Source organism: Stomoxys calcitrans, chromosome 1 (assembly GCF_963082655.1).
Source record: "Stomoxys calcitrans chromosome 1, idStoCalc2.1, whole genome shotgun sequence".
NCBI classification, from domain to species: domain Eukaryota; kingdom Metazoa; phylum Arthropoda; class Insecta; order Diptera; family Muscidae; genus Stomoxys; species Stomoxys calcitrans.
Genome location: NC_081552.1, coordinates 150,021,735 through 150,045,466, shown reverse-complemented (window position 1 = coordinate 150,045,466; position 23,732 = coordinate 150,021,735). Strand labels below are relative to the sequence as shown.

At 41.1% G+C, this 23,732-nt stretch overlaps 2 protein-coding genes and 1 long non-coding RNA gene across 3 annotated transcripts; 2 read left to right on the top strand and 1 right to left on the bottom strand.

Annotated features, from left to right (window-relative positions):
* The first annotated feature begins 289 nt into the window (after positions 1–289).
* LOC131998486 (uncharacterized) lies at positions 290–776 on the top strand. The gene is made up of 3 exons (XR_009398738.1): positions 290–424; positions 503–645; positions 739–776. It is a non-coding gene; the product is annotated as an uncharacterized LOC131998486 (long non-coding RNA).
* Positions 777–15,692: 14,916 nt separating this feature from the next.
* On the top strand, positions 15,693–16,152 carry LOC106094594 (transmembrane protein 258). Its single transcript, XM_013261816.2, has 2 exons — positions 15,693–15,831; positions 15,893–16,152. Exon 2 carries the CDS (start codon positions 15,894–15,896, stop codon positions 16,134–16,136), a length of 243 nt encoding a protein of 80 aa, XP_013117270.1. The 5' UTR covers positions 15,693–15,831; position 15,893; the 3' UTR covers positions 16,137–16,152.
* A 103-nt stretch (positions 16,153–16,255) lies between these two features.
* LOC106094593 (tumor susceptibility gene 101 protein) lies at positions 16,256–19,472 on the bottom strand. Its single transcript, XM_013261815.2, has 9 exons — positions 19,238–19,472; positions 19,022–19,106; positions 18,900–18,965; positions 18,671–18,834; positions 18,495–18,606; positions 18,205–18,434; positions 17,911–18,123; positions 17,714–17,847; positions 16,256–16,919 (listed from the first exon to the last, which is right to left on the bottom strand). Exons 1-9 carry the CDS (start codon positions 19,283–19,285, stop codon positions 16,733–16,735), a joined length of 1,239 nt encoding a protein of 412 aa, XP_013117269.1. The 5' UTR covers positions 19,286–19,472; the 3' UTR covers positions 16,256–16,732.
* Positions 19,473–23,732: the final 4,260 nt, after the last annotated feature.

Sequence of the window (23,732 nt, the reverse complement as noted above, 5' to 3'; positions counted from 1 at the left end):
CCTTTAGAAATCACCAAGGCAAGTGTTTTTGATAATCATTCTTGTACAGATTTCAGTATTTTATTGAGTAAGTAAAAGAATATTCACATGGTAAATAATGTAAAAAAAAAACAAATAATCAAAAAGGCAAAATTCAATTACAAAAAAAAACAAGATTTAGAATATAAAGAACCGTTTTCAAGCAAACATGAAATATATTAGATTTTGAAGGCAAACGTTAACACTGCTTCTACACATTGCCGTTCACAAAGACAATATTAACAATCTTGAAATTTTTCTCTATTTTCAGAAGAATGGGTCGGTCGCCTCGTCAGCTCTAGATGGATGACCAAGAATCGCCAAAACGGTACTGCGGCCTTGATGCTGGCCTCTGCGGCCAATAAGGTCTCTTCAAGTTCTCGTCGGTCCGTCCGTCTGGTTTTCGGTGAGTATTGTCAAGTTTTAAGTGTATTTGTCGCAGTCTGTTTTTCTTGTCTAAAAAAGTATTCTATGTTTCTTTTAGGGTCTTTTTTTTTGTTGTGCTACCTTTTTAGCACCGTAGGACCAACATCGGCTGATTGGAGGACGAAAATGTCCTTTAACTGCGTTGCTACCTAACCTAACCATGAGCTCATGTTTGGTTATAGCCTGTAACCCAAACAACGGGTGAGTAAAAAAAAGCACTAATGTTGCCCCTACCTAATCTATTTCGATTGTATACTTTAATACAAAAAAACCCTTTTTTAAACAAAAATAAAGCAGTCCAAGGGTCGAACGTCAGTAAAGCAGTTTGGTTTGCTAGTCTGGAGAAACTAAAAAGAGTACCTTAGGAACGCTGGGGAATGCAACAGCGTCTGGATCCCTCGCTGGTGGATGGTGTGCGTTGCGGATGTGGCGGTGACCAGTGTGGCGGTGACCAGGGTGTCGATAGCCGATGTGGCGGTTGTTGATGCAGCGGTTGGTGATGGAAGCCTTCTTCTTTGTGCGGCAGTGGAGGTGGAGGAGGCGTGGATTTTGATTTTTATGTTTTTGACTTTTAGTTTTGAAATGTCCACTTGTTTATTTTAATTTTAATTTCTATTTCTTTTCAGGTTTTTAATATATTCCTTTTTTCAGGTATTTAACGTTCATTTCATTTCAGATTTTTGACAAAGTTTTTCTTCTCTTTTTTTTTTACGTTACCATTTCAATTGGCTCTTTATGTATCGTCTCTTCACTTTTCAGGCATTTCAAATTTTCTATTTCTTTTTTTTTTTTTTTTTAAAAAACTGTCCTTTTTATTTTGTTTAAATCCGTTTTTTTCACATTCATATGAATTTAAATAAAACACATTTACCAAATTTATTTCTGGTCTTTTCTTTTACGTATTTTTCTTGTTGATCACTCCACCTCCGTACGCTGCCAAGTCCCAATCGAAAAAGAAAGAAGCTTCCTTGGGTCACCGGCCGGCTTGGCTTGGATTCGCCTCCATCATCAAATTTGACTTCCAGCGGGCACCAACAAAACATATGGTGGTAGCCATAATTGTCAATTGGTGTCAGCTGGCTGTCTCTTTCGTTGACAGAGGCGAATTAAAACCATCAGATGGCGCTGGCGGTCTTCTATCCGCTAACAGATGTCGCTAGGGTCGCACATTAGGCCGCACACTACAAACCAAACCATCCTTTGAACATCACTGTTAAAGGATGGGAGGGAGAAAAATAACAATTTCTCTCAGTGTATTCCATGCCATAAAGTGTATATGCTCCTTACGCCAAACCTATCTCACTGTGTGTAGGTCCCATTAATAATGTGTAAGTCTTCCTCAACTAGTATACCTTGAGTTAACCATTTTTATACCTTACGGATATACCTTCATCAAATTAATTGGAAGCAATTGCAGCAGACGGACGACGCGGGAAATAATTTTCACCAACAAAGCAAAAAAAAAAGGTAAGTATTGTAAAAAAAAATGTGTTAAATCCAAAGCTAGTAATAAAAAAAAATGATTGTTCAGTGTCCCGAAGTGCGTGCCCAACATTATAGAAATAAATAACAAGAAAATTGTGACCGGCGGGCCAAAGTGTTTGTGTGTGTGTGCCAATGAACGGCAAAGTAAAAAACAAAAACTACGCCTTTTACAACGTACTGGCCCACAAAATAAATAAAATGAAAAGAAATCATCCATGCCACATGCCCCTTGTCGCCAGTGGTAGTGAAAATATAAAAAAAAAACAATGCAAAAATAATTAAATGTGCTCTGAGCCCTGTGTGTGTGATTGAAAGAAACAAACCGGCAAACACAATCACCGGCGTCGGCGTATATCTGATTTCATGAATGAAATGGTGAAAAAACAATATTCCAAATGAAACGCCTTGCAAATCGGAACAAAAAATTTAAAAAAAAGGTAAAGTGAAAATAATTGCGGTTCGAATGGTGAAATAAAAAAGAATCCTAACCACAATTTAAAAAAACTCCAACCAACGTGGTAAAAGAAACGGTTCATTATGTGACAGTGTGCGTGATTCCATGAATATGAGTGCGTGTGTTTTAATGAAATCACATGATCGTACGGTACCCCTGCCATTGTGTGTAAGCCACTCAATTCATGAATGGTGGTGGGGGTACTAAGAAGTGACTCAATGACTTTCAAACCAAATGTCCTCAAAAATTTCCGGTGGCCATAACGAAAAAGGTGAAGTGACGTTATTGTGATTGAATTTAAAGTGTCATGGTTCTACACAAAAGAAAATGGTCTTGATATAAAAACTCAAAAGTGAACTTAGTTCGGCAAAGTTACCAAAAGAAAATTAATAAGAAGGGAAATTATGGAAAATAACTCAATGAGGAAAATTACAAAAATGCACGAAAAATGTGAAAAAACCAAATTCTGCCAAGAAAATGAAAAAAACAAAAAAAAATTAAGAATTTTGTGTGAAAATTTGAAAAAAAAAAAAAGAAAAGAAATAATAATAAAAATAAGGAAAACGGAACAAAGAAAAATAAATTTCTCTGAAAACGGAGCGATATCAATATAGCCGAAAACAAAATTTTAAATAGAAATGCAGAACAAAAAAGTTTTTGTCTTTTCCTTAAGCTGGCAAAAAAAACAAGCAAAAAAAACTTATGAAAAACTAAAATAAAATTGCGTGTTCTATTCGAAAAACAAAAAAATCAGGGCCAATAGGAGGGAATTTTAAAATATCAGAAAATCTTAAAAAACACTAAAGTGAAAAAGAAATTTATCCAAAAAAAATCCTTCAAACAAAACAAACCACTTTCATAACTAATTTGATCTTTTCTTCTTGTCTATCTTTCCAGGAAACCCACGTCATGGACCTGCGAACTCGCAACGGCTGCCTCGCTTGAGAGCATGAGCCATGCCATTTGTGGTCTAACGCTGTGATGTGCCCAAGATAAACGAACTGGTAAGTATCAAATAGATGGTGCACCTTGGTGTATCCTCTATGACTTCTCCTAGCCGCCTCTCATCACTCACCACGGCATCCCTCGCCCCATGTCCAAGATGCCATAGCGATAGAAAGACGGGTCGACCCGACATACACCGAGGTCGTCAAGAGGCTCTACCGTGGCTGAGTGATCTCCTGGGGCCGGCATCGAGAGATGACAATCTCTCGTCCGGACAAAACGCCTTCCGCCGCAACTCGCGTTCCATGTCCAAGATGCCATAGTGATAGAAAGACGGGTCACCCATTGCGAGGTTGACAGCGAGCTCTCCGGCGGTCGAGGCACCCCAGAGGTTGGCAGAGAGAAGTAGCACGAATCGGCGCGTAATCCTGCGCACATCACACCATGGGACCCCTCTTGGCGGTTCAGCACTCGCGAGAGCGTAAGACCACGAGTCCACTCCAACAACCTCCCCTGGACCATACGGGTAAGTCCATGGTAAGTATTAACACCCTTTTACAGCGCCACCCTAAATCAAAAATTGCAAATATACACCCCATTGCACAATTTGTGCACTCGCCCAAGGATGTAAGCCCATGGCTTGGAAATATACGCACACTTGTATATTTGCCCACTACTGCCTTGAACACACACACACACCCACCATTCGAGATGAACCTGAGGTATAATATGGGCACGAGGCAAAAATCATTCGGACCTCTGCAACGATCACCACTTAAGTTAAGTATAAATCATAAAATACAATTCAAATCTAAATTCTCTTCTAATTCATTTAGGTCATCTTATGCTACAGTTTACCACAAGACGACGGCTGTTCTACAGCTTGTTCCTTACTGCTATAGAGATCCCTGGGACTTAATTCCTCTGCTATCTATCACAGGTGAGTATGTAATTCAATTCATATCTATCATATCTTAACCTATTTCCCCATAGGGTACAACTAAAACTAACTAAACCTACATTAGACCATGGCTTAATATTGGAAACTCCCAGCTACGGAAATGGAATTTCAGGTGAGTGATTTAATGCTTGTGTGAGCTGTCAACCGAAAATTTGCCTCTATTGGCCAAAGAATTTCACTCTTTTTTTACATGTGGCTCAGAAGGAACCCCTTGACCATTTGTGAGTGTTAGAGTGTGAAAATGTGTCGTTGCCATTATTGTTTCAAGTCTCTTGCGTGATAGACCCCTATCGGTTTGCCGTTTAGGTTTTCGATTTCGTATAGACTACGGCCTATTGCCCGCACAATCCTGCACTTCAAATACTTCTGGCAAAGCTTGGCATTTATGTTTTTCCCAAAATCGCTAAGTTGATGGTTGCGATGAAATACTTCCTGGCCTGGATAAAATTTTACCTCTCGCGCGCGGGTATTGTTATATTCCTGCATTCTGATATGCCATGGCCTAATTTCCTTAAGTCTAATATTCAATTCAATATTCTCACCACCACCCTTAATGCTATTATTACTTAAAAATAGTTATTTTGGTAGAACCTGTCTGTTCCTCGCCTAGTTTTTGGGTTCCTTTTGGGGGTTCATGTTGTTCGGGCGCGTCTCCCCCTTCATCGTGCCCGCATATCGGTTTCCCCTACATCTGGTACAATTCGGCTTGACTACGTTCTCCATGCCACACCCATAGCAGAACAGATTTCGGGTCGTGGAGAGGCAGTCCATAAAGCTATGCCCTTTTTGCTTACAGTTCCAGCACACGTAGTTTGCTTGTCGACTGATGGCTTCAACTTCCAGCTCTTCGGGTGGTTCCTCAAATTCCAGCTCGTTTACCCGCGGTGCGAATTGTTGCCTGTGCGCTTGTGCCGCTTGCCTTTGGTTACTTAGCAGCAACTCTGCTTTCCTGCATTCCTCGCGGAAATGTTGCAGGCCATACATACGTATGGGGAACACTAAGGCGGCCATAGGTGGCTTTAGATTGCTTTTCATCATCTCCACCATTACTTGCTCATCCATGGGCTTTCTCTGCTGGTGGCGCAAGCGCAGCATGGCGTTGCAGAACTCTTCGAAAGACTCATGGGCACCCTGTCGACGGTCCATCATTTTACGCTGGATATCGAAATCGCTCTCAAATTTTCTGAATTGGGCTAAGAAAGCTTCTTTGAGTTCTGGGAAGCTTCGAATGTGGTCTAGTCTGCGCTGCATCCAGTACCAGTCCTCTGCTGGCCCCTCTAGGAACTGGGGAAACTTCACCAGAATCTCTTCCCAATCGCATTGGTAATCGGCCCTTAACTGCTCCAGTCTGAACATGAAATCTTCAGCCCCAATCGTCTTCGAAGTGCCATCAAATTTTAGCCTCCATTTCTCGACATCGAACTTTCTCGCTGCACTCCGGTATGTAGCTGCAGGTGACTGTGCTGCCTGCGCCTGGTACCCATATGCCGGCTGCGACGGAGGTAATCCTACCCCCATCGTTTGCGTTAGTGGCCTCGATCGGTCGAGCGGTTGCTCATGCGGCAAGTAAGCATTACTTGATGCCATTTGATATTGGGGTTGCGACCATCCTTGGGACGGAGGTGCATAAGCATGTGGCGCTGGCTGTTGCTGATTCGAACCCATGTAGTTAAGCGGTTGCTGGTGGTCACTAGCTCCGGGCTGGGCTCTAGGCAAATCCTGGGCTTGCTGGATAACCTGCGCTTCTGCACGTGCTTGAACTGGGCTTGGCAACGTATTCCGATTAGCTGCACTGTTTAAGTTGGCCATGCTCTGCTGTACCAGTTGTGGCACCAATAATCTTAATTTCTCGTCGAGCAGACGAATCATCTCCATTTGGCCTACACCAATCGCGGAATCAATAACGTGCTGCAAATGCTCGTCTGCATGCGTCTCACGCCTGGCCTCTTGGTTTTGCCTTACCGCCTCTTGCCTCTCCAGGTTTATATTTCGGGCTGTCAGGCTGCTGAACTCTGGCGTAGTTGGCGTCGAATTCAATGTGTCTGACACCTGTGTTACTGACACAGCTGGGCTTGAAACGGCTGAAGTGACCATCATTGCGTTGGCTACGCTTGTTGTTGTTGTGCTGGCTGTAGCCTGTGTAGTTGTAGTTGTTGACGTAGTTGTCGTTTCCATTTGAAGGCTGTTCGGAACAGAAGGTTCAATGGAATAACTATTCGCTCTAGTGACTACCATTTAAAAACTAAAAATCCAATGATGCAAATTCAAAATATAATACCCCAAAAACTCAAAAAATAAAGAACTAACTTCTATTATATCCTTCTAGGTTCGTATCCAAAATATGTTATCGCGGATGGGGTTAGTGACTTACAGCTGCGGCTTCATAAACAGTTGATAAAAATTGGCAATTCCACACATAACAGGTAATGGCTATACACTCAAAACAATGAATTTCTCCAAAAATTAATCATTCTTGAAATTTTCAGGTGTCTATATTGTCCATTGCTGTTGATTGGTAATTGGGATTGTGACTGCTGCCTTCGGACTGTGCTCCATGGCGACTACATAAAGCTTTGCAAGTCTTTACCATGTAGGACTCACAGGAGCTAGGATTTAAATTTATTCGGAATCGGACGGACAGGCAGAAAGTCATAATTTGGGCTATTGGCTTTAAAACTATTGTGGAAGAAGGTGGAAAGTGTCTACCATTGTCTCCCGAGGAAGTCGCATGGCTCATCTGGACTCACAGCCACTTCGACACCAGACTTACTTCCCATGGAGGCTTTGGACGACACTCTGTTAATACAAAGTATCAGTGCCTCTTCAAGCTTAGACGTCGCACTCGACTAGCTTGTCTTATAATCAAACTGCTGTCGGGACTTACGCAAAACATAGAAGAAAACCACAAACACAAATATTAACAGCCACACAATTGAAACGGTCAACCCGATTGCTCGGGCCCCATGTTGCGGGCGCCATTTTTTTGTCGTGTACCCAAGGGTCCACGTTGCCGTTGGAGTGAGGAGTCGGACTGGCGGGCGCTGGTCGCTGGCATTCGAGCACCGGCTTTTGGCTCAGTCTTTGGGGCGCGGTTCTTTGCCAATCCAACCCTCTGGCAAGGTGACAAAAAAAACAAAATAAACAACCAGCTGTCGGTGGTACGAAACGGACGACAATAGAACATTAACAAAACACCCACTGGAACGAACTGGAGGACATTACGGCTGTGGAATTGCCTGGCGCCTAAAATCCTTCATGGCGCCTCAGGACTTTGCCCACCCCAACCATGGCACCCCTCGTCCTGTAATATTAAGGGTACCCCGTAATCCATCACCTGTCTATCTTTGCCGCTGCTCAGTCACTTACCCCATATTCCGATGCTTTAGCCTTCCATCATCCTTTAGAAATCACCAAGGCAAGTGTTTTTGATAATCATTCTTGTACAGATTTCAGTATTTTATTGAGTAAGTAAAAGAATATTCACATGGTAAATAATGTAAAAAAAAAACAAATAATCAAAAAGGCAAAATTCAATTACAAAAAAAAACAAGATTTAGAATATAAAGAACCGTTTTCAAGCAAACATGAAATATATTAGATTTTGAAGGCAAACGTTAACACTGCTTCTACACATTGCCGTTCACAAAGACAATATTAACAATCTTGAAATTTTTCTCTATTTTCAGAAGAATGGGTCGGTCGCCTCGTCAGCTCTAGATGGATGACCAAGAATCGCCAAAACGGTACTGCGGCCTTGATGCTGGCCTCTGCGGCCAATAAGGTCTCTTCAAGTTCTCGTCGGTCCGTCCGTCTGGTTTTCGGTGAGTATTGTCAAGTTTTAAGTGTATTTGTCGCAGTCTGTTTTTCTTGTCTAAAAAAGTATTCTATGTTTCTTTTAGGGTCTTTTTTTTTGTTGTGCTACCTTTTTAGCACCGTAGGACCAACATCGGCTGATTGGAGGACGAAAATGTCCTTTAACTGCGTTGCTACCTAACCTAACCATGAGCTCATGTTTGGTTATAGCCTGTAACCCAAACAACGGGTGAGTAAAAAAAAGCACTAATGTTGCCCCTACCTAATCTATTTCGATTGTATACTTTAATACAAAAAAACCCTTTTTTAAACAAAAATAAAGCAGTCCAAGGGTCGAACGTCAGTAAAGCAGTTTGGTTTGCTAGTCTGGAGAAACTAAAAAGAGTACCTTAGGAACGCTGGGGAATGCAACAGCGTCTGGATCCCTCGCTGGTGGATGGTGTGCGTTGCGGATGTGGCGGTGACCAGTGTGGCGGTGACCAGGGTGTCGATAGCCGATGTGGCGGTTGTTGATGCAGCGGTTGGTGATGGAAGCCTTCTTCTTTGTGCGGCAGTGGAGGTGGAGGAGGCGTGGATTTTGATTTTTATGTTTTTGACTTTTAGTTTTGAAATGTCCACTTGTTTATTTTAATTTTAATTTCTATTTCTTTTCAGGTTTTTAATATATTCCTTTTTTCAGGTATTTAACGTTCATTTCATTTCAGATTTTTGACAAAGTTTTTCTTCTCTTTTTTTTTTACGTTACCATTTCAATTGGCTCTTTATGTATCGTCTCTTCACTTTTCAGGCATTTCAAATTTTCTATTTCTTTTTTTTTTTTTTTTTAAAAAACTGTCCTTTTTATTTTGTTTAAATCCGTTTTTTTCACATTCATATGAATTTAAATAAAACACATTTACCAAATTTATTTCTGGTCTTTTCTTTTACGTATTTTTCTTGTTGATCACTCCACCTCCGTACGCTGCCAAGTCCCAATCGAAAAAGAAAGAAGCTTCCTTGGGTCACCGGCCGGCTTGGCTTGGATTCGCCTCCATCATCAAATTTGACTTCCAGCGGGCACCAACAAAACATATGGTGGTAGCCATAATTGTCAATTGGTGTCAGCTGGCTGTCTCTTTCGTTGACAGAGGCGAATTAAAACCATCAGATGGCGCTGGCGGTCTTCTATCCGCTAACAGATGTCGCTAGGGTCGCACATTAGGCCGCACACTACAGGGTAGGACGATTTAAGCGAAATTTTGTTTGTACACATACTTTAACCTAAAATCAGGGGATCCACCAAACAGGAGTTTTACTTTTTGGGGTTTAAATAAGAGGCAGAGCGGGCCGAGCTCAGCTTGCCTTTATATATATATATATAAACGAATTTGTGTTTGTATGTTTGTTTGTGGGTTTTGTAATTTGTTTGTTCCGATTCGAAAACGGCTGAACCAATTTTCTTGAAATATTCACAGATTATGGGGAGTGATCTGGAAGGAACAATTGGGTATATATTTTTTCTTATCAGAAGGGGGCGGACCCTCCCGCTTACCTCAAATGTACGACCCAAAAATAAATAATAAAGGTTTCAAATAAAAGGTATTCAGGAGCATATTAAAAATTGGGTCCAAGTAACTAGGGGGCCGCCCTGACCCCAAAACCCCCTAAAATAGGTTTATTGGACGATAATGACAATATGGAACTCGAATGACGGGTATTCTTCAGTTGATCATAGTCATAGAATAGTGTCAGGAAGGAGGTAAATAGAACGATAGGGTAGGTAGTCATATAGTCATTTATAGACAATGATCAATGTCTATAAATGACTCAACAACCCTATGGCAGCCGGTTGTACTCACCGGATTGACCCGATGGAATACTCATCGGCAAGGGCTGCCGCCTCAGTGTACGTGTTCGTCTTTTTTCGCCATGGGAGAGGCACATCCCGGAGTGCCTTCTACGCACGCTTCTGGTCCGTGCCGGGATTGAAAAAAACCCCGGACCCTGGTTCTGTTCAGTTTGCCAGAACCGCCTTGATCATCGGTCGGTGTCGGTGAGGTGTAACCGGTGCATGGAGTGGGTACATTTCCGTTCTTGCTCTGGCCTAACTTCACCACGGGAGTATAGTCATACTGGCTATGTCGCAAGGTGCTGTGCGAACATAGCCAGCAGTGGGTCACAAGCGTCATCGTCTTCGCCTTCGGCATCCTCGTCGTCGGACTATGTGACCCCCCCCGACCTCTCCCGTACGGCAATTTATGCAACGACAGCATCCTAGCCCTACTATTACCAGGCCAGTGCCGGGAGGTGTATCGTTCTTGCAGTTAAACTGCAACGGACTGCGTGGCAAGATCGATGAGATCGTAGACTTTATGAGTCGGAAGAGCATATTGGTCGCAGCGATCCAGGAGACAAAGCTGACCAACACCTGCAGCTTGCACAGTTGTCACGGTTACAATGTGCTACGTAAGGATCGCTCAAGGAATGGAGGTGCAGTATAGACGTGCAGTATAGACCTATCTCGCCTGCGCTTGACGCTAGTGACCCCTACATGGAATGTATGGGGGTAGCAGTCAGGTCTGGTACTGCCGAGATAGAGATATACAACTTGTATATACCGCCGGTTGGTAGCTGTGTCCCGATTAATGGCCAGGCTTACAACCCCGACATAAGTGGGTTGCTATCTGGCCATAATCGTCTGGTTCTGGGGGATTTTAATGCACATCACACTACATGGCATTCTCCCCTAGGTAACGACCAGGGTGGCATAACTTTGGCAGAGCAGATAGATAGCTCCACGTTTTGCATGCTGAATGAGGATGCCCCCACTAGGATTACGAGGAGGTGCAGCAGCTCGCCAGACATCTCAATTGTATCACCTGAGTGACATATCCTGGCAAGCCGTCAGCTCTTTGGGGTCAGACCACCTCCCCATAATTCTCACCATCGACCGACCACCCGACTTCATTACCTCTGAGCGCCGGACGTTTATCAATTATAAGAAGGTCGATTGGACTGGCTTCAGAGAGTATACCAATCGCCGCTTCAATGAACTGCCACCCCCCTCTGATGTGCTTGTGGCCGAGAGGAAATTCCGAGACGTCATCAACGCAGCAGCCGCTCGCTTTATACCAGCCGGTCGAATACCCCAAGTGCGGTCCATTTTCCCGGCGCAGGCAGTGGTATAAACAGGGTAGTCAACGAACATAAGCGGAATTTGTGGCTGGAACACTTGGAGCAATGTAACTTAGGCACCGGTGCAGGCAAACTGTGGGCCACTGTTAAGTCACTCTTGAACCCCGGTAGACGGGACGACAGGACCTCAGTCACCTTTTGGCAACGTATCCGAAGAGATGCACCAGATTGTTTAACCTTCAATTATGCATCCCGAGAGTGACAGGGCAAGGAGGAGAGCCATTCGCTGTATCCGTGGTCTCCGAGCCGATGAACAGCCATCACAATTTACCGTGGGCGAAGTTACGAATGTCATCCGTGGCGCCAAATCCTCCAAGGCGTTGGGCCCCGACCTAATCTCTACATTGATGCTGAAGAATCTGGATTCACCTGGAGTTGAGTACCTTACCACTGTCCTCAACCTGTCATTGAACACTCTTATAGTTCCCGATGTCTGGAAAATGGGCAGAGTGATCCCGCTGAAGCCTGGAAAAGACCCGAGTTTGGGGGAGTCGTACAGACCGATCTCCCTTCTCTCACCAGTGGCAAAGACGCTTGAGGCATTACTCCTCCCGAGCCTCGTAGGAGATTTTCCATTCGCCGAGCATCAACATGGATTTCGGAGACTGCACAGCACAACAACAGCTTTGTATGCAATCACCACACACATTTGCCGTGGCTTTAATCAACCCAGGCCATGTGATAGGAAGGTCCTCGTGGCACTGGACCTATCGAAGGCATTTGACACGGTCAACCATGCCAAATTATTTGAAGACATCGCCAACACGTCCCTACATCCAGGCCTGAAACGATGGGTCGCGAATTATCTGTGTGGTCGCCAGACATTTGTGGAATTTAGGGATAAAAAGTAGAAACACCGTAGAGTGAAACAGGGAGTTCCCCAAGGTGGGGTGATATCTCCGGCACTGTTTAACCTCTACCTATCCTCCATTCCATCCGCTCCAGACGGAATATGTAGATATCGTATCATATGCGGACGATTGTACGATCATGGCATCAGGCCCCCCACCCATTGATGACATCTGCGATAGGTTGAACGTCTACCTCAACGAGCTTGCCTCATATTTCGGTGTAAGAAATCTGAAGATATCCGCCACCAAATCTTCAGCCACACTGTTCACTACAAATACGCGTGAGGTGAATACTGAGCTGACTGTGATGGTCGATGGAGAAATGATTCCGACCATCAAGTGTCCCAAAATACTTGGCGTCACATTTGACAGCTCTTACACATTCTCCTCACATGCCACAACAATCTGCAATAAAGTCAAAAGTAGAAACAAGGTCCTCAAGTCACTCGCTGGCAGCACTTGTGGTGCAGACAAAGAAACCTTGTTGACCACGTACAAAGAAATTGGCCGGTCTGTGGTAAGTTATGCAGCGCCAGTGTGGTCACGCCAACTTTGTGACACGCAGTGGAATAATATTCAGATCTGTCAGAATGCCGCCCTCCGAACTGCGACGGGCTGTCTCCTTAGTTCTCATGTGGACCACCTCCATCAGGAGACAAAGATCCTACCAGTGCGAAGACATAACTACATGCTGTCTAAGCAATACCTTTTGGGCTGTTATCGCAGAAACCATCCAAATCATCATCTTGTGGATACATACCCACCGCCCAGAAGCCTTAAGGTAGATCTACACAATCTAGAGCTATAGAGAGAACCTACGCTACAAGAGAGAACCTCTAGATCAAGCGGCATATCAAGCGGGTCTGAACAACATTCATGCAGACACGGTAGCAGACGCGGTAATTGGCTACCGGGTGAATGTAGTCCTTGGAGAACGACCGCCACCCACTGCACCCGAAGAAATCGACCTCCCCCGGCAAACCAGAGTCGTTCTGGCTCAATTACGTTCCGGCAGATGCAGCCGCCTCAATTCCCATAGAGGTAGGATTGATGCCGACGTGCAAGATGTATGTCCCGATTGTAACCAGGGACCGCACGATACACGTCACCTGTTTCACTGCCTGGCCAGACCCACTCGACTCAGACCCAGATCCCTGTGGACGCACCCCATCTTAGTCGCAGAGTTCCTGGGTCTTGACACTAAACAGAATCAAGCAGACGAAAGATAGAACACAATAAACTGCTACAACAACAACAATGATCAATGTTATGGGCGTTAAATCACTCTAAGCGAGTAGCATTAACATATCAATTACCGCCATCTAATGGATGTTTTCAATTGAAATCACATGATCCCATTAAAAACAGCAAGTAGATGGCGCTAATTTGGAGAAGTCAACATGAACAGAGAGAGGTCAGAGTGGTCAAAATTGATCATACAGCATTTATCTTTGTTATAACAACTTATCCGTTCTTTGATAAAGAAAAATAAAATACAGGAATTTCATTACGATTGTTTGCGCTATTATTTTTAACTTTCCCACCCTAAGACGGGTCATAACAATAGGTGTTTTAGGTAGTTTGAGTGTCAATCTTTAACTACCTACCTTGTTTGTCGTTTTGTTTGTTTGTGTGTTCCATATCGACTCAAAAATGGTTGAAGCGACTTTCTTTAAATTTTCACAGATGGTGCAGTATGGACCGGAATTTTCTAAAACACAAGCTCTCGGAGATGGAGATTTAAGCGAATTTTTCCACAATGCCAGTAACTTTGGTATCAACAAAACTTTGGTATCAAAATCTGGGATGGGGTGCGTAGAATGGCCGTCCACCCCCAAAACCCGCCAAACGGATTTATAGACCAATCACTACAATATTGGTATCAAATTAAGGGTATTTAAGAGTTGAAAACGTATCTGATATCTAACTGTGGGACTATATAGGTGACTAGCTGAAACGGGCCCGCTCCGCTGCGCCTTCTTTTAATTTATATGAAACAAAATTATCCTTTGAATATTTATTTTCGACAATTTAAAAGCTTTTAGTGAAATAACATGCTACGAAAATAGTATATGCATATCGCTTGACTAGCAGTATAACAATATAAGTGCCTTTATCTGTATCCCATATGATCTTTATTGTACTACGAATTCGCTCGGAGATTTTAATGTCATTTAAGTTTGGATGTTAGATGTACTCCATTCTTAAAATACTTTATTTCAGCCCGATATTCTCATTATGTGCAATTTAGGGGTGTTTCGGGGGATGAGGTGGTCCCCAGTGCTCTTCTCCCAAATACCATTTATTTAAACCCCATATTGCCATTACTTTAAGGAGAGTTTATAAGCTTCACCCAAACACTTGGCCCATAAATGGTTATCAAATTCATTCTCTAATGTAAAAAATGCCTTTCGTTAGAGAAACATATTGGCATTGTGGGTAAATTTTGTACCCTTTTGGGGAAGGAGCGGTACTGCAAATACATGGTCCCACATTTGGATATCAGATTTGTATTCTACTCCCAAATACCTTTATTTGAGTCCAATATTGCGATGGTTAGTAAATAATTGCTGTTTGTGGGGCATTTTGGGCAAGGGCCACCCCATACAGAAAATTGGTCCCAAAAGTGGGTATCAATTCGGTGCTCTACTCTCCAATACCTTTCATTCAAAACCCACATTGACATGGTCGGTAAATATGGCCGATTTAGAGGTGTTTTAGGGAGTGGGGTGGTCCCCAACCACTTAGCCCTGAAAATATATCGCATCGTGCTCTGTTCTCATATATCTCAAGTACTTTTCATATAAACCCCATATTGCCATTGGCCTCGAAATTGGATATCAAATTCGTTTTCTAAAAAAAGTTCCGGTTTGGGGTATGGGCCCTAAGAACTGTCAATATCAAGCCGCAATGTCTTGAAGACCCAAATTGTCTTGGTGAGCAAATAAGTCCTATTTGGGAGTTGTTATTCGGGTGGGACGTCCCCTAGACAGTTGGTCTCGAATGTTGATATTAGATTCGTGGTGTACTCTCAAATATCTCTCATTTGAGCCCCATATTTCCATTATCGGCAAAAATGACCAGTTTGGCGGCTGTTATGGGGGGATGGGGGGCCACTCAGTGACTTAGCCCTGAAAATATAAATCAAATTCCTGTTCTACTCTATAATAGGTAGGTTTTGGGTGTGGCTTAAATTTCGCTTAAATCATACCACCCATCTCCGAGATCTGGCATTTCTGAAAATTAGGGTAAGGGGAAGAGTGCAAATATCAGAAAGTGTCGTACCTTATTTTCACTACGGGGTCATTCTGCACCATCTGTGAAAATTTCAAGAAAATCGGTTCAGCCATTTTCGAGTCTATAATGAACACACAAACCGACAAACAAACACAAATTGATTTGCGGTAATTGAAGATTGCGCTATCGATGATATTTATTATTTGAAATATCGAATGTTGCGATTATCGATAGTTTGCCAGCCTTATATTACACAGCCATGTCAGCCGGAAAGCTATCGTTTTATACAGGTGCATCATTTATATGCTCTTGGGTGTTTCAACAGGCGGTTACGCAGTGTGTTCCAATTTAGGATAATCTTAAATACCAAATACTCGAATACTCGTACTTTTGTTTTGTTCACCGGGCCACGTATTTTTATTCATATATATATTTATTGAAATCAATACAATAAATACTAAATTAAAGTATGTATTATTATTTTTTTGGCACGAAGAGTGTTAAATAAATGGTTTTGCTTTTCCTTAGAATGGAAACAACAATGCAGCGGTACATTTCCCCAATTAATCCAGCTGTATTTCCTCACCTGGCCACTGTGTTGCTAACCATTGGGACATTCTTTACAGCTTGGTTCTTCATTTTCGTCGTATCGCGACCGAAAAATACCAAAGAAAAGACTCTCTTTAAAGAACTGGCCATAAGTTTATGCGCCAGCGTATTTTTAGGCTTTGGTATAATGTTCCTTATGTTGGCAGTTGGTATTTATATATGAGAGCAATGCGGGCGGAGAGGACACAGGATGGATGTGAGCGAAATTGATTTTGATATGCTTAAGGCGAATTCCATTTATGTATTTGTAATATCTAATAATAAAGAAATACTGTAAGAAAGTTGGTGTTTCGTTAAGATACTTTTATATTTTCATTTCCTTAAGATGCAATACAAAATGTCGGTAACCTAGTCTTTAAAACATGTACAAGTGACTGACTTTATTGGGCTTCTTTGTTTCGAAATGAATGTGCAAAACAATGAAGGCATTAACTAGAACAAAAACTATATATGCGTATAAATATATCCATTCTTCTTTATATGAGGATTCCAGGTGTATCACTACTCGGTCATTCATTGGCGGCAAAACATGGCATTTATTTACGATAGCTTGAATGAATACCTTGATGCCTTACAATTTTTTTTTTTTGTCGAATACAAACAGTATAGGTATATTTAGAATATATTGAATAACGATTAATTAAATAATGATGATGGCTTCGTACTGGGTTCTTTGGAACTGCCCAAGAGGTTTCAGTGTCCATAACTGCCATAAAAATCGATGTTGTCTTTATTTTCAGAAATCTAACTCTACGTTTTTTAACCGGCGAGTCCGGCCTTCTGCCGGCATTTCTGCATAATAGCACGCAACATAAATTGTTTGCGGGATAACTGACGTACGTGCTTTAAGAAAGTGTCTAAATCGATGACATTGCTTCGTAATGCTTCGCCCAAGTAGTATATGGCATCCTCCGTGGCAGCTTCTTCTGCATAAGCGTTGAGTAATCTAAGAAAAGATAAAAAAACATTTTATAAAAAAAAATTGATATTATATTAATTTTTGTATGGGTGCTTGGAACTTTTCCCTTAAAGCCCGGTACAATATTCGTACGATTACTTTTTGGAAACACAACAAAAATCTCCTAATTCTTGCATTCAAATTGTGTCATAAGTAATGAGGGAATGTCTTGCTGAATAAACTCGGCAAGTTCTTTTGCCTCAAAATCTATTTTCTAAACAAAGTAATCACGAAAAACCCAAACATAGTACCAGTCTTAAGGTGGGCATTATCGTGTTACAAATATCTATAGCATAACATAATTTTTTTCATAACATTTCATTATAAATGGTGAGGGAATGAAGCACAATTTTAAATACTTAAAGTGAAATAAATCGTCAGTCAGTAATTTTGAAGTTTTGATTTTTACTGTAAAACACGAACTTAATGTCAGTTTATGGTTAGTGCTGCATCGTTAAACTTTCCTACTAAATATGTTAATATAGCTACTTGAAATTGTTTTCCTGTTGTAAATAAAATGTAAACAACAATAAGAACCGTCTTTAAAAGAAGAAACAAAACACTTGTTTGATGTTTCTTTACGCATTAAATTAATTGCTTTGATAACATTCAATCGCAAGTTCTTGATGTTTGGATCGTTTAAAAGAAAGCTATGATTCTTATCGGCTCGTGCAAGCTAATATTATAAAATTTTTAACATTTTGTTCAGGTTTTAAAATCAGGCTAGTTGTATATTTTTGTTTTTCTTATTTAAATTGTTTCATCTGTTTGTTTCTACTTACTGCCTATACAAAGGTGCTGTCGTTGTGACAGCTTCGTCGGGGTCAATGCCATCAGATGTCTCCAACGACTCTAAGCTCTTTTCCAACTCCTCCTCTTTATCTCGTAGTATATTTATATTTTTTTGCATATCAGTCTGAAAATTAAAATAGAAAATCTATTAGGGACTTGATTATATTAAAATTATTCTAAAGCCTACTTCTTCTCGTTCCATGCGCGCTAATATTGAATCGATTTTTGCACTGCCTTCTACCAATTCCTGTTTGGTACGGTTTAAAGTATCAATTTCAGCTTGGTATTGATTTACTTTTTCTTGCAAGCGGCGTCGTAGTTTGTCTTCGACGGCACTTATAAGAGAAGCTTTTATGTGTTCTTCAGTAATAGTACCCGTTGAACTTGTATTTGAAGAATTCTTCATGAATTAGGAAAATTAGTAAATAAAAAAAAATTAGAAATCGTTCGCAGGCTTGTGTAAACATTTATGACAACATACATAGCCTGAGTTATAGCCGGGTTGCGGATAGTTCATGTACGGTGGGTAACCAGGTCCTGTTGTAGAAGCGGCAATCGAATTGCCAGGTGTCGGATAAGGTGGAAATGCCCCAAAGTTATTACTAGTTGCTGGGGGATAGGGAGGAAAGGAGCCACCTCCAGTGGGGTAGGGCAGATTGTAAGAGCCTCCCGATGCTGTTGAAGTGTTTGCTCCAGCTTGTGGCATGTAACCTGGCATATGGATAAAAATTTTATTTATGAGAATGTCTCCAATTTAAGAACTACACTTACCACTAGGTGTTGGATACGCGTTAATTTTATCTCTCGATTTGGAGTATACTGGCGGATGTTCTCCAAAAGTAACAATCATTACTTGTATCAATGACAACAGATCGCTGGAGTGCTATAGTGATGAAAGAATAACATTTTCTCTAGTGATAACATTACATAGAGCTAAGTGAACTCACTGGCTGCCAGTCATGTAAATATGGCAAGTAGATTCGGCCATTGTGGTCTACATACATCGACACTTTTATTTGCATAGTTGGAGTAGGCTTCACGAAACACATGGGAGCATTCATGGGATGAGTATCCATTAACCAAATGCAAATGGGAATGTAATATGTGTTATCTGTATATAGGAATTTGGTAGATTTGATTACATTCTTTATCTATTAGGTTGATGGTAAGCCTTACTTTTATAAACAACAGGTATTGTGCCATTCAAGTTAAAAAGATCTCGAGCATTACCATCATTGAACACTGAAACAAAAACTGATGAGTGCTAAGAAATAAAAAAGGCTCATTCGTGTACATACCAAATCTCTGCAAATTATAAGCTAGGCTCCGATAATTTGTTAGAACATCAACTACTTCCTTTTTAGTAGCATTCACATGTTTATACTACAAAAATAATTAGATAATACCCAATTTGAAAGCTTAAATATTGAAAACAAGAAAGCTGGTGGCAGAGAATTGATCGTATTTGTGCCTTATCTTGTCTCCTTTGTCTAGAGCTCCCAGACCCTACTCACCTTTGACAGCAGTTTAGTGATTTGTGCCTCTTCTGCAGCTGGCATCATTTTGCTTTAATTATTGCCAACCAGGTTTATATCTCAAAACCACTTGATATACTATATACAGACAGCACACCTACTTCAAAATATATTTTGTATTTAAAATAACACCACACAAACGGAACTGCGAATATTCTCCATAAATAAAATTGCTGTAATTACACTTGACGTTTCTTCGTTGATGAGTAATTTTTGTGGCAATTAGTCGCTTACGTATTGCACACATAAGATGACATATGGTTACTAATGTCACTGAACATTGGGCGGGTTTTATTTTCGTACTACAGTGCAAAGTCTGGTGCTATATTCGTTTTTCGTGATATTTTTCGACGATTATTTTTTTAGATAACAGATTATCAAGCAAACAAACTTACTGATTTCATTCAGTAGCACATTCTCCAAGAACCAATGAAACAATTTTTATAAAAGTATTATGCTTTCAATGAGATTTTTGAAGTGTTTCACAAAAGTAATCGCGAAAAACATGGGTTTTCAACGGTGAAAAACGAACATAGTACCAGCCTTAAGCCTCGTGTCATCTAGCCTGTCAATGACACGCAGTTTTAGAATATATCTTGTTTTACAACTTATCATTTACAAATGTGTTTTATATTTGTGTTTTCTTTATTATAACATTGCTTTGTCGCTTAAGGTTGATACTATATTCGGTTTTCGGAAAATATCGACGAAAACAGTTCGTTTCGCTATAACTTCTTTTTTTATCTAGGGAAAATTTACATTCCACGACGACCAAAAAGAGCACGACCATAGTCGCTGCGCAACAAGTCGTTTTTGTACGCAAAATAAACGCGATCGCCAAACTTATAATTGTAACTAAGTTTGTTACTTTAGTGATATTAATTTTACTCGGGCTGGAAAACAATTTGTTATTAATGGATGCATAAGTAAGGAAGAATTTGCTTATAAATAAAAATAAATATACTTATAAAATAAATAATAAATGTTTTGCTTTTGGTCTTGCAACTACAACAACACTATTTTGAAATAAGTGGAAGGTGCTGGCAAAGGCTTATACTAATGAAAATACTGCAAAATTTAATTATACTTAACCTTGTCAAACCTCACACAAACAACGAATTTTGTTGTTAGTCAACTGCCACTACCTGTAAATGAATATAACTTGGTAACGGCCAGCATTCACTTGCGAAAACATAAAGTGGATAGGCCCCATGAACATCATTAAGGATGTCAAATCTGCCGTTTGAAAATGTCATCATATAGAACAAAACGTAAACAAATAATGAATGTTAAAAGAGAACAACTTGGCATACCCAATACAAAGTGTTGCCAACAATTAACCTTATTCAGTGAATTCTGTGAACGGCCAAGGCGGATTTAAAAAGGTGGTCTCACCCGAACAGCTGTTACCAGTCGGCCAGGTTTGAAGGTATTAAGATGTCAGATTTTTGTTTGCATTCTTTTGTTATATTTTTTTTCGCATATTCTCAGCTCACGTACGCACAAGTATACACACACTGACACAATTTTTTTGTGTGTGTTGGTTAAACGTCGATCACCTTGATGGCGGATTGCACCATGTGATTTGTGGTTGTTGTACAAATGAGACCACCTTTAATTGTTTCGAGAGATGGCTGAACAGTTAAAATTTCACCTGTTTTAGGTGCCTTGAAGAGGTCTACCGCTTTGCTGTCATTGGCTAGAACAGATGTTTCAGCCGTTGTGTCCGTCATGACAGGTTACTGTCTAATCGGAAAACATGCAGACAGACTGAAGGTTGCTGCGACTTTTGCAGATGCTGTGAGGACATAGAAGAAGAAAAGACTATAGAACACCTTCTGTGTGTGTGTCCTCTACTAGCAGTCAGAAGGAGTTCTACTTTAGCTTCTCATTTCTTTGAGACCTATATGATTTAGCGGATGTGAACATTCGCAAGTTATCGGGCTTTTTAAAGTCATCTGGATGGTTCAACGGTAGGAACTAGAAGGCATCTTCCCTCTTCTGTTCCTATGGTATCACAATGGACGAAAACGTCTAAGTGAGTCTGATGGCAGACTGCCACTTAAACCTAACCGGTAACGGCCAAAAATATGGATTTTCGTCGTTAAAGCCTAGTACTGGCATCGACTTTTCACACGAACAACTGTCAAAACGCACTATTGAAAAAATGGTGACGAAGATAATGCGAACACATTCTATACAAGTGGTACTGAGTTCTATTAGCAAAATAGTAGCGACATGTCGCTGCATCAGGATACATTTTGAACAATTTTTACTTGCGAATGTAATTAAATGCTGACGAAATGGGCCGAATCAGCTCTGCTCCAATACTTTTGTCTTTGTCATGTGTGGTTGTTTGACTTTTGTTTGTGTTCTGGCAAAGAAAATAGTCCATCGGATTTCGCACTAATTTAATAATTATTTTCGCTGTGAGTGAAGTCAATACTAGGCTTAAGATCATGGCGAAACCATTAAAGGTGGACTCATTTGTACAACAACCCCATATCATATGGTACAATCCGCCATCTTGCCACCAAGCTGATGACGTTTTGCCAACACACGCAAAGAAATTTGTGTGCAGGTGTGTATACGTGCTCGTACATGAGCAGAGAATATGCGAGGAAGAAGATAACAGTCCCTTAACACGGACTGCGTCGACCCGAAAGGCTTCGGATTAAAGAAGTTTATTGACGGCAGTCCTCTGGCCTTCACTGCCAAATCGTCTGTGTTTTCATTTCCCCTTACTCCGCTTTGGCCCCGCACCCAAACGATGCGGATCGTGCTATCCTTCTTACACTCAAAGACTGTACGTGACCTTACCTTCCTGGTTGTTATTGCCCTGATGGGTAGTTTACTGTCTGTAAAGATGTCCATACTAGACGTCCTCAAGTGAAAAACACACCATCTCACGCATTGCGTGATCGCCCGGGTCTCTGCCTGCAGGATCGTATTAATGTCATGCAGTCTAAAATAGATATCAGTCCCTGGGTTCTCAAAGTAGACCCCCAGGTCCACTCTGTCCTCCAGCTTTTTTCAATTTGAGCCGCTGGCAGCAGTGCTTCGCAGTCTACCTCAAGTTTCGTCTCATGTATCCGATCGGAAACCTGTTCCATTCCTTCCAGATTTCCTAACGTCGCCTCGATTTTACGGTGATATATGAGGTATGACCTGCTCCTATGCTCTATCCATTCTCCCGTCGACTTACGTCTCATAGCCGCCATGGCTGTCTCACATCCGCTATATCAGACAAGTTCTCGAAAAAATGTGCGGTACACACATACAGCTGATGTTCCATAGCGATTGCAAGGCGGTAGACCTCTTCAAATCTAGATTTGGCCACATAATTTTCAAATTCAATAATCGCTTTATTGTTTTTCAAAATATTCCACATTAAGATCTATACACTTTTGCATGCGTTTGAACCAATCGTCGAAGCACTTTTGCCACTCCGTAGAGGTAACTCCGAAACGTGCATTCTGAACGCATCAACCGCTTCTTCAGGTGTCGAAAAACTTTGGCCTCTCATTTTATTTTTTACGTACGGGATTAAAAAGAAGTCATTCGCCAAAAAAATTAATTAATTCATCGGTGCACTGTCGTTAAGTTAATCCAAGTCGAGATTAACTCTGCATCGGAGATCTGTCCATATGACAGCTATATGCAAATATGGTTCGATCTAGACCACATCTCATAAGAATGGGTAGGGTTCTACCAAAACTAACTTTGAAAAATTGCATCTTTTATGGCTTTAATACCTTATATCAGGAGATCCTTCATTCGGTCTATATGGCAGCTATATCCAAATATGGCCTGATCTGGACCACATTTGATAGGAATGGGGTCTTCCAGAACTCATTGTGCCACATTTCATTGAAATCGGATGTAAAATGAGCAATTTATTTCCTCCAGACATTAAGTTGGGAGATCGGTCTATATAACAGCTATATATAACAATAGTCCAACAGTCAGCAGTTCAGAAATTGTAAAAGAATGGTAAAAAGTGTTTTCAGTTTCTGTAACCAAAATATCTGAAATTTAGAAATACCCAAAAATGATATTTATTTGGTAAATTCCCAATAAATACCCACGCGTAGAGTTGCGTACTTCCGGATGGAACTAGTTCATTGGAACTTATCCAACTAAGGAACTGCTGGGACTTGTTCCATCTCTTTCCCTCTTATAGTTCCATAGTTCCTTTTTTTGCATGTACACTTTTCTTTTGCTCCCTTTTGTTAATTTGCAGACCAGCTGATTGACATGCCATATCTTTCAGTTTCATACAACAACTAACAGCCCTATTCTGAATAACAATTCCCTGGGAGTTTATTCCCTACTCCCTTTTCCCCTATTCTGAATAACAATTTATTGGGAGTTTTTTCCCTAATCCCCTTTCCCTTATTCTAAACAAACTTCGAAAAAGGGAAATCTCTCCCAGGGAAAAAAAGTAGCTATTCTGAATCGATATAAAAGGGAG

Bases quoted from the DNA above. Each gene is read 5' to 3' on its own strand.
- LOC106094594 (XM_013261816.2), top strand. From the start codon at position 15,894: ATGGAAACAACAATGCAGCGGTACATTTCCCCAATTAATCCAGCTGTA.
- LOC106094593 (XM_013261815.2), bottom strand. From the start codon at position 19,285: ATGATGCCAGCTGCAGAAGAGGCACAAATCACTAAACTGCTGTCAAAG. The intron at 19,107-19,237 runs GTGAGTAGGGTC...TTATTTTTGTAG, and splicing joins TCACTAAACTGCTGTCAAAG to TATAAACATGTGAATGCTAC. The intron at 18,966-19,021 runs GTATGTACACGA...TTTTTGTTTCAG, and splicing joins TTATAATTTGCAGAGATTTG to TGTTCAATGATGGTAATGCT.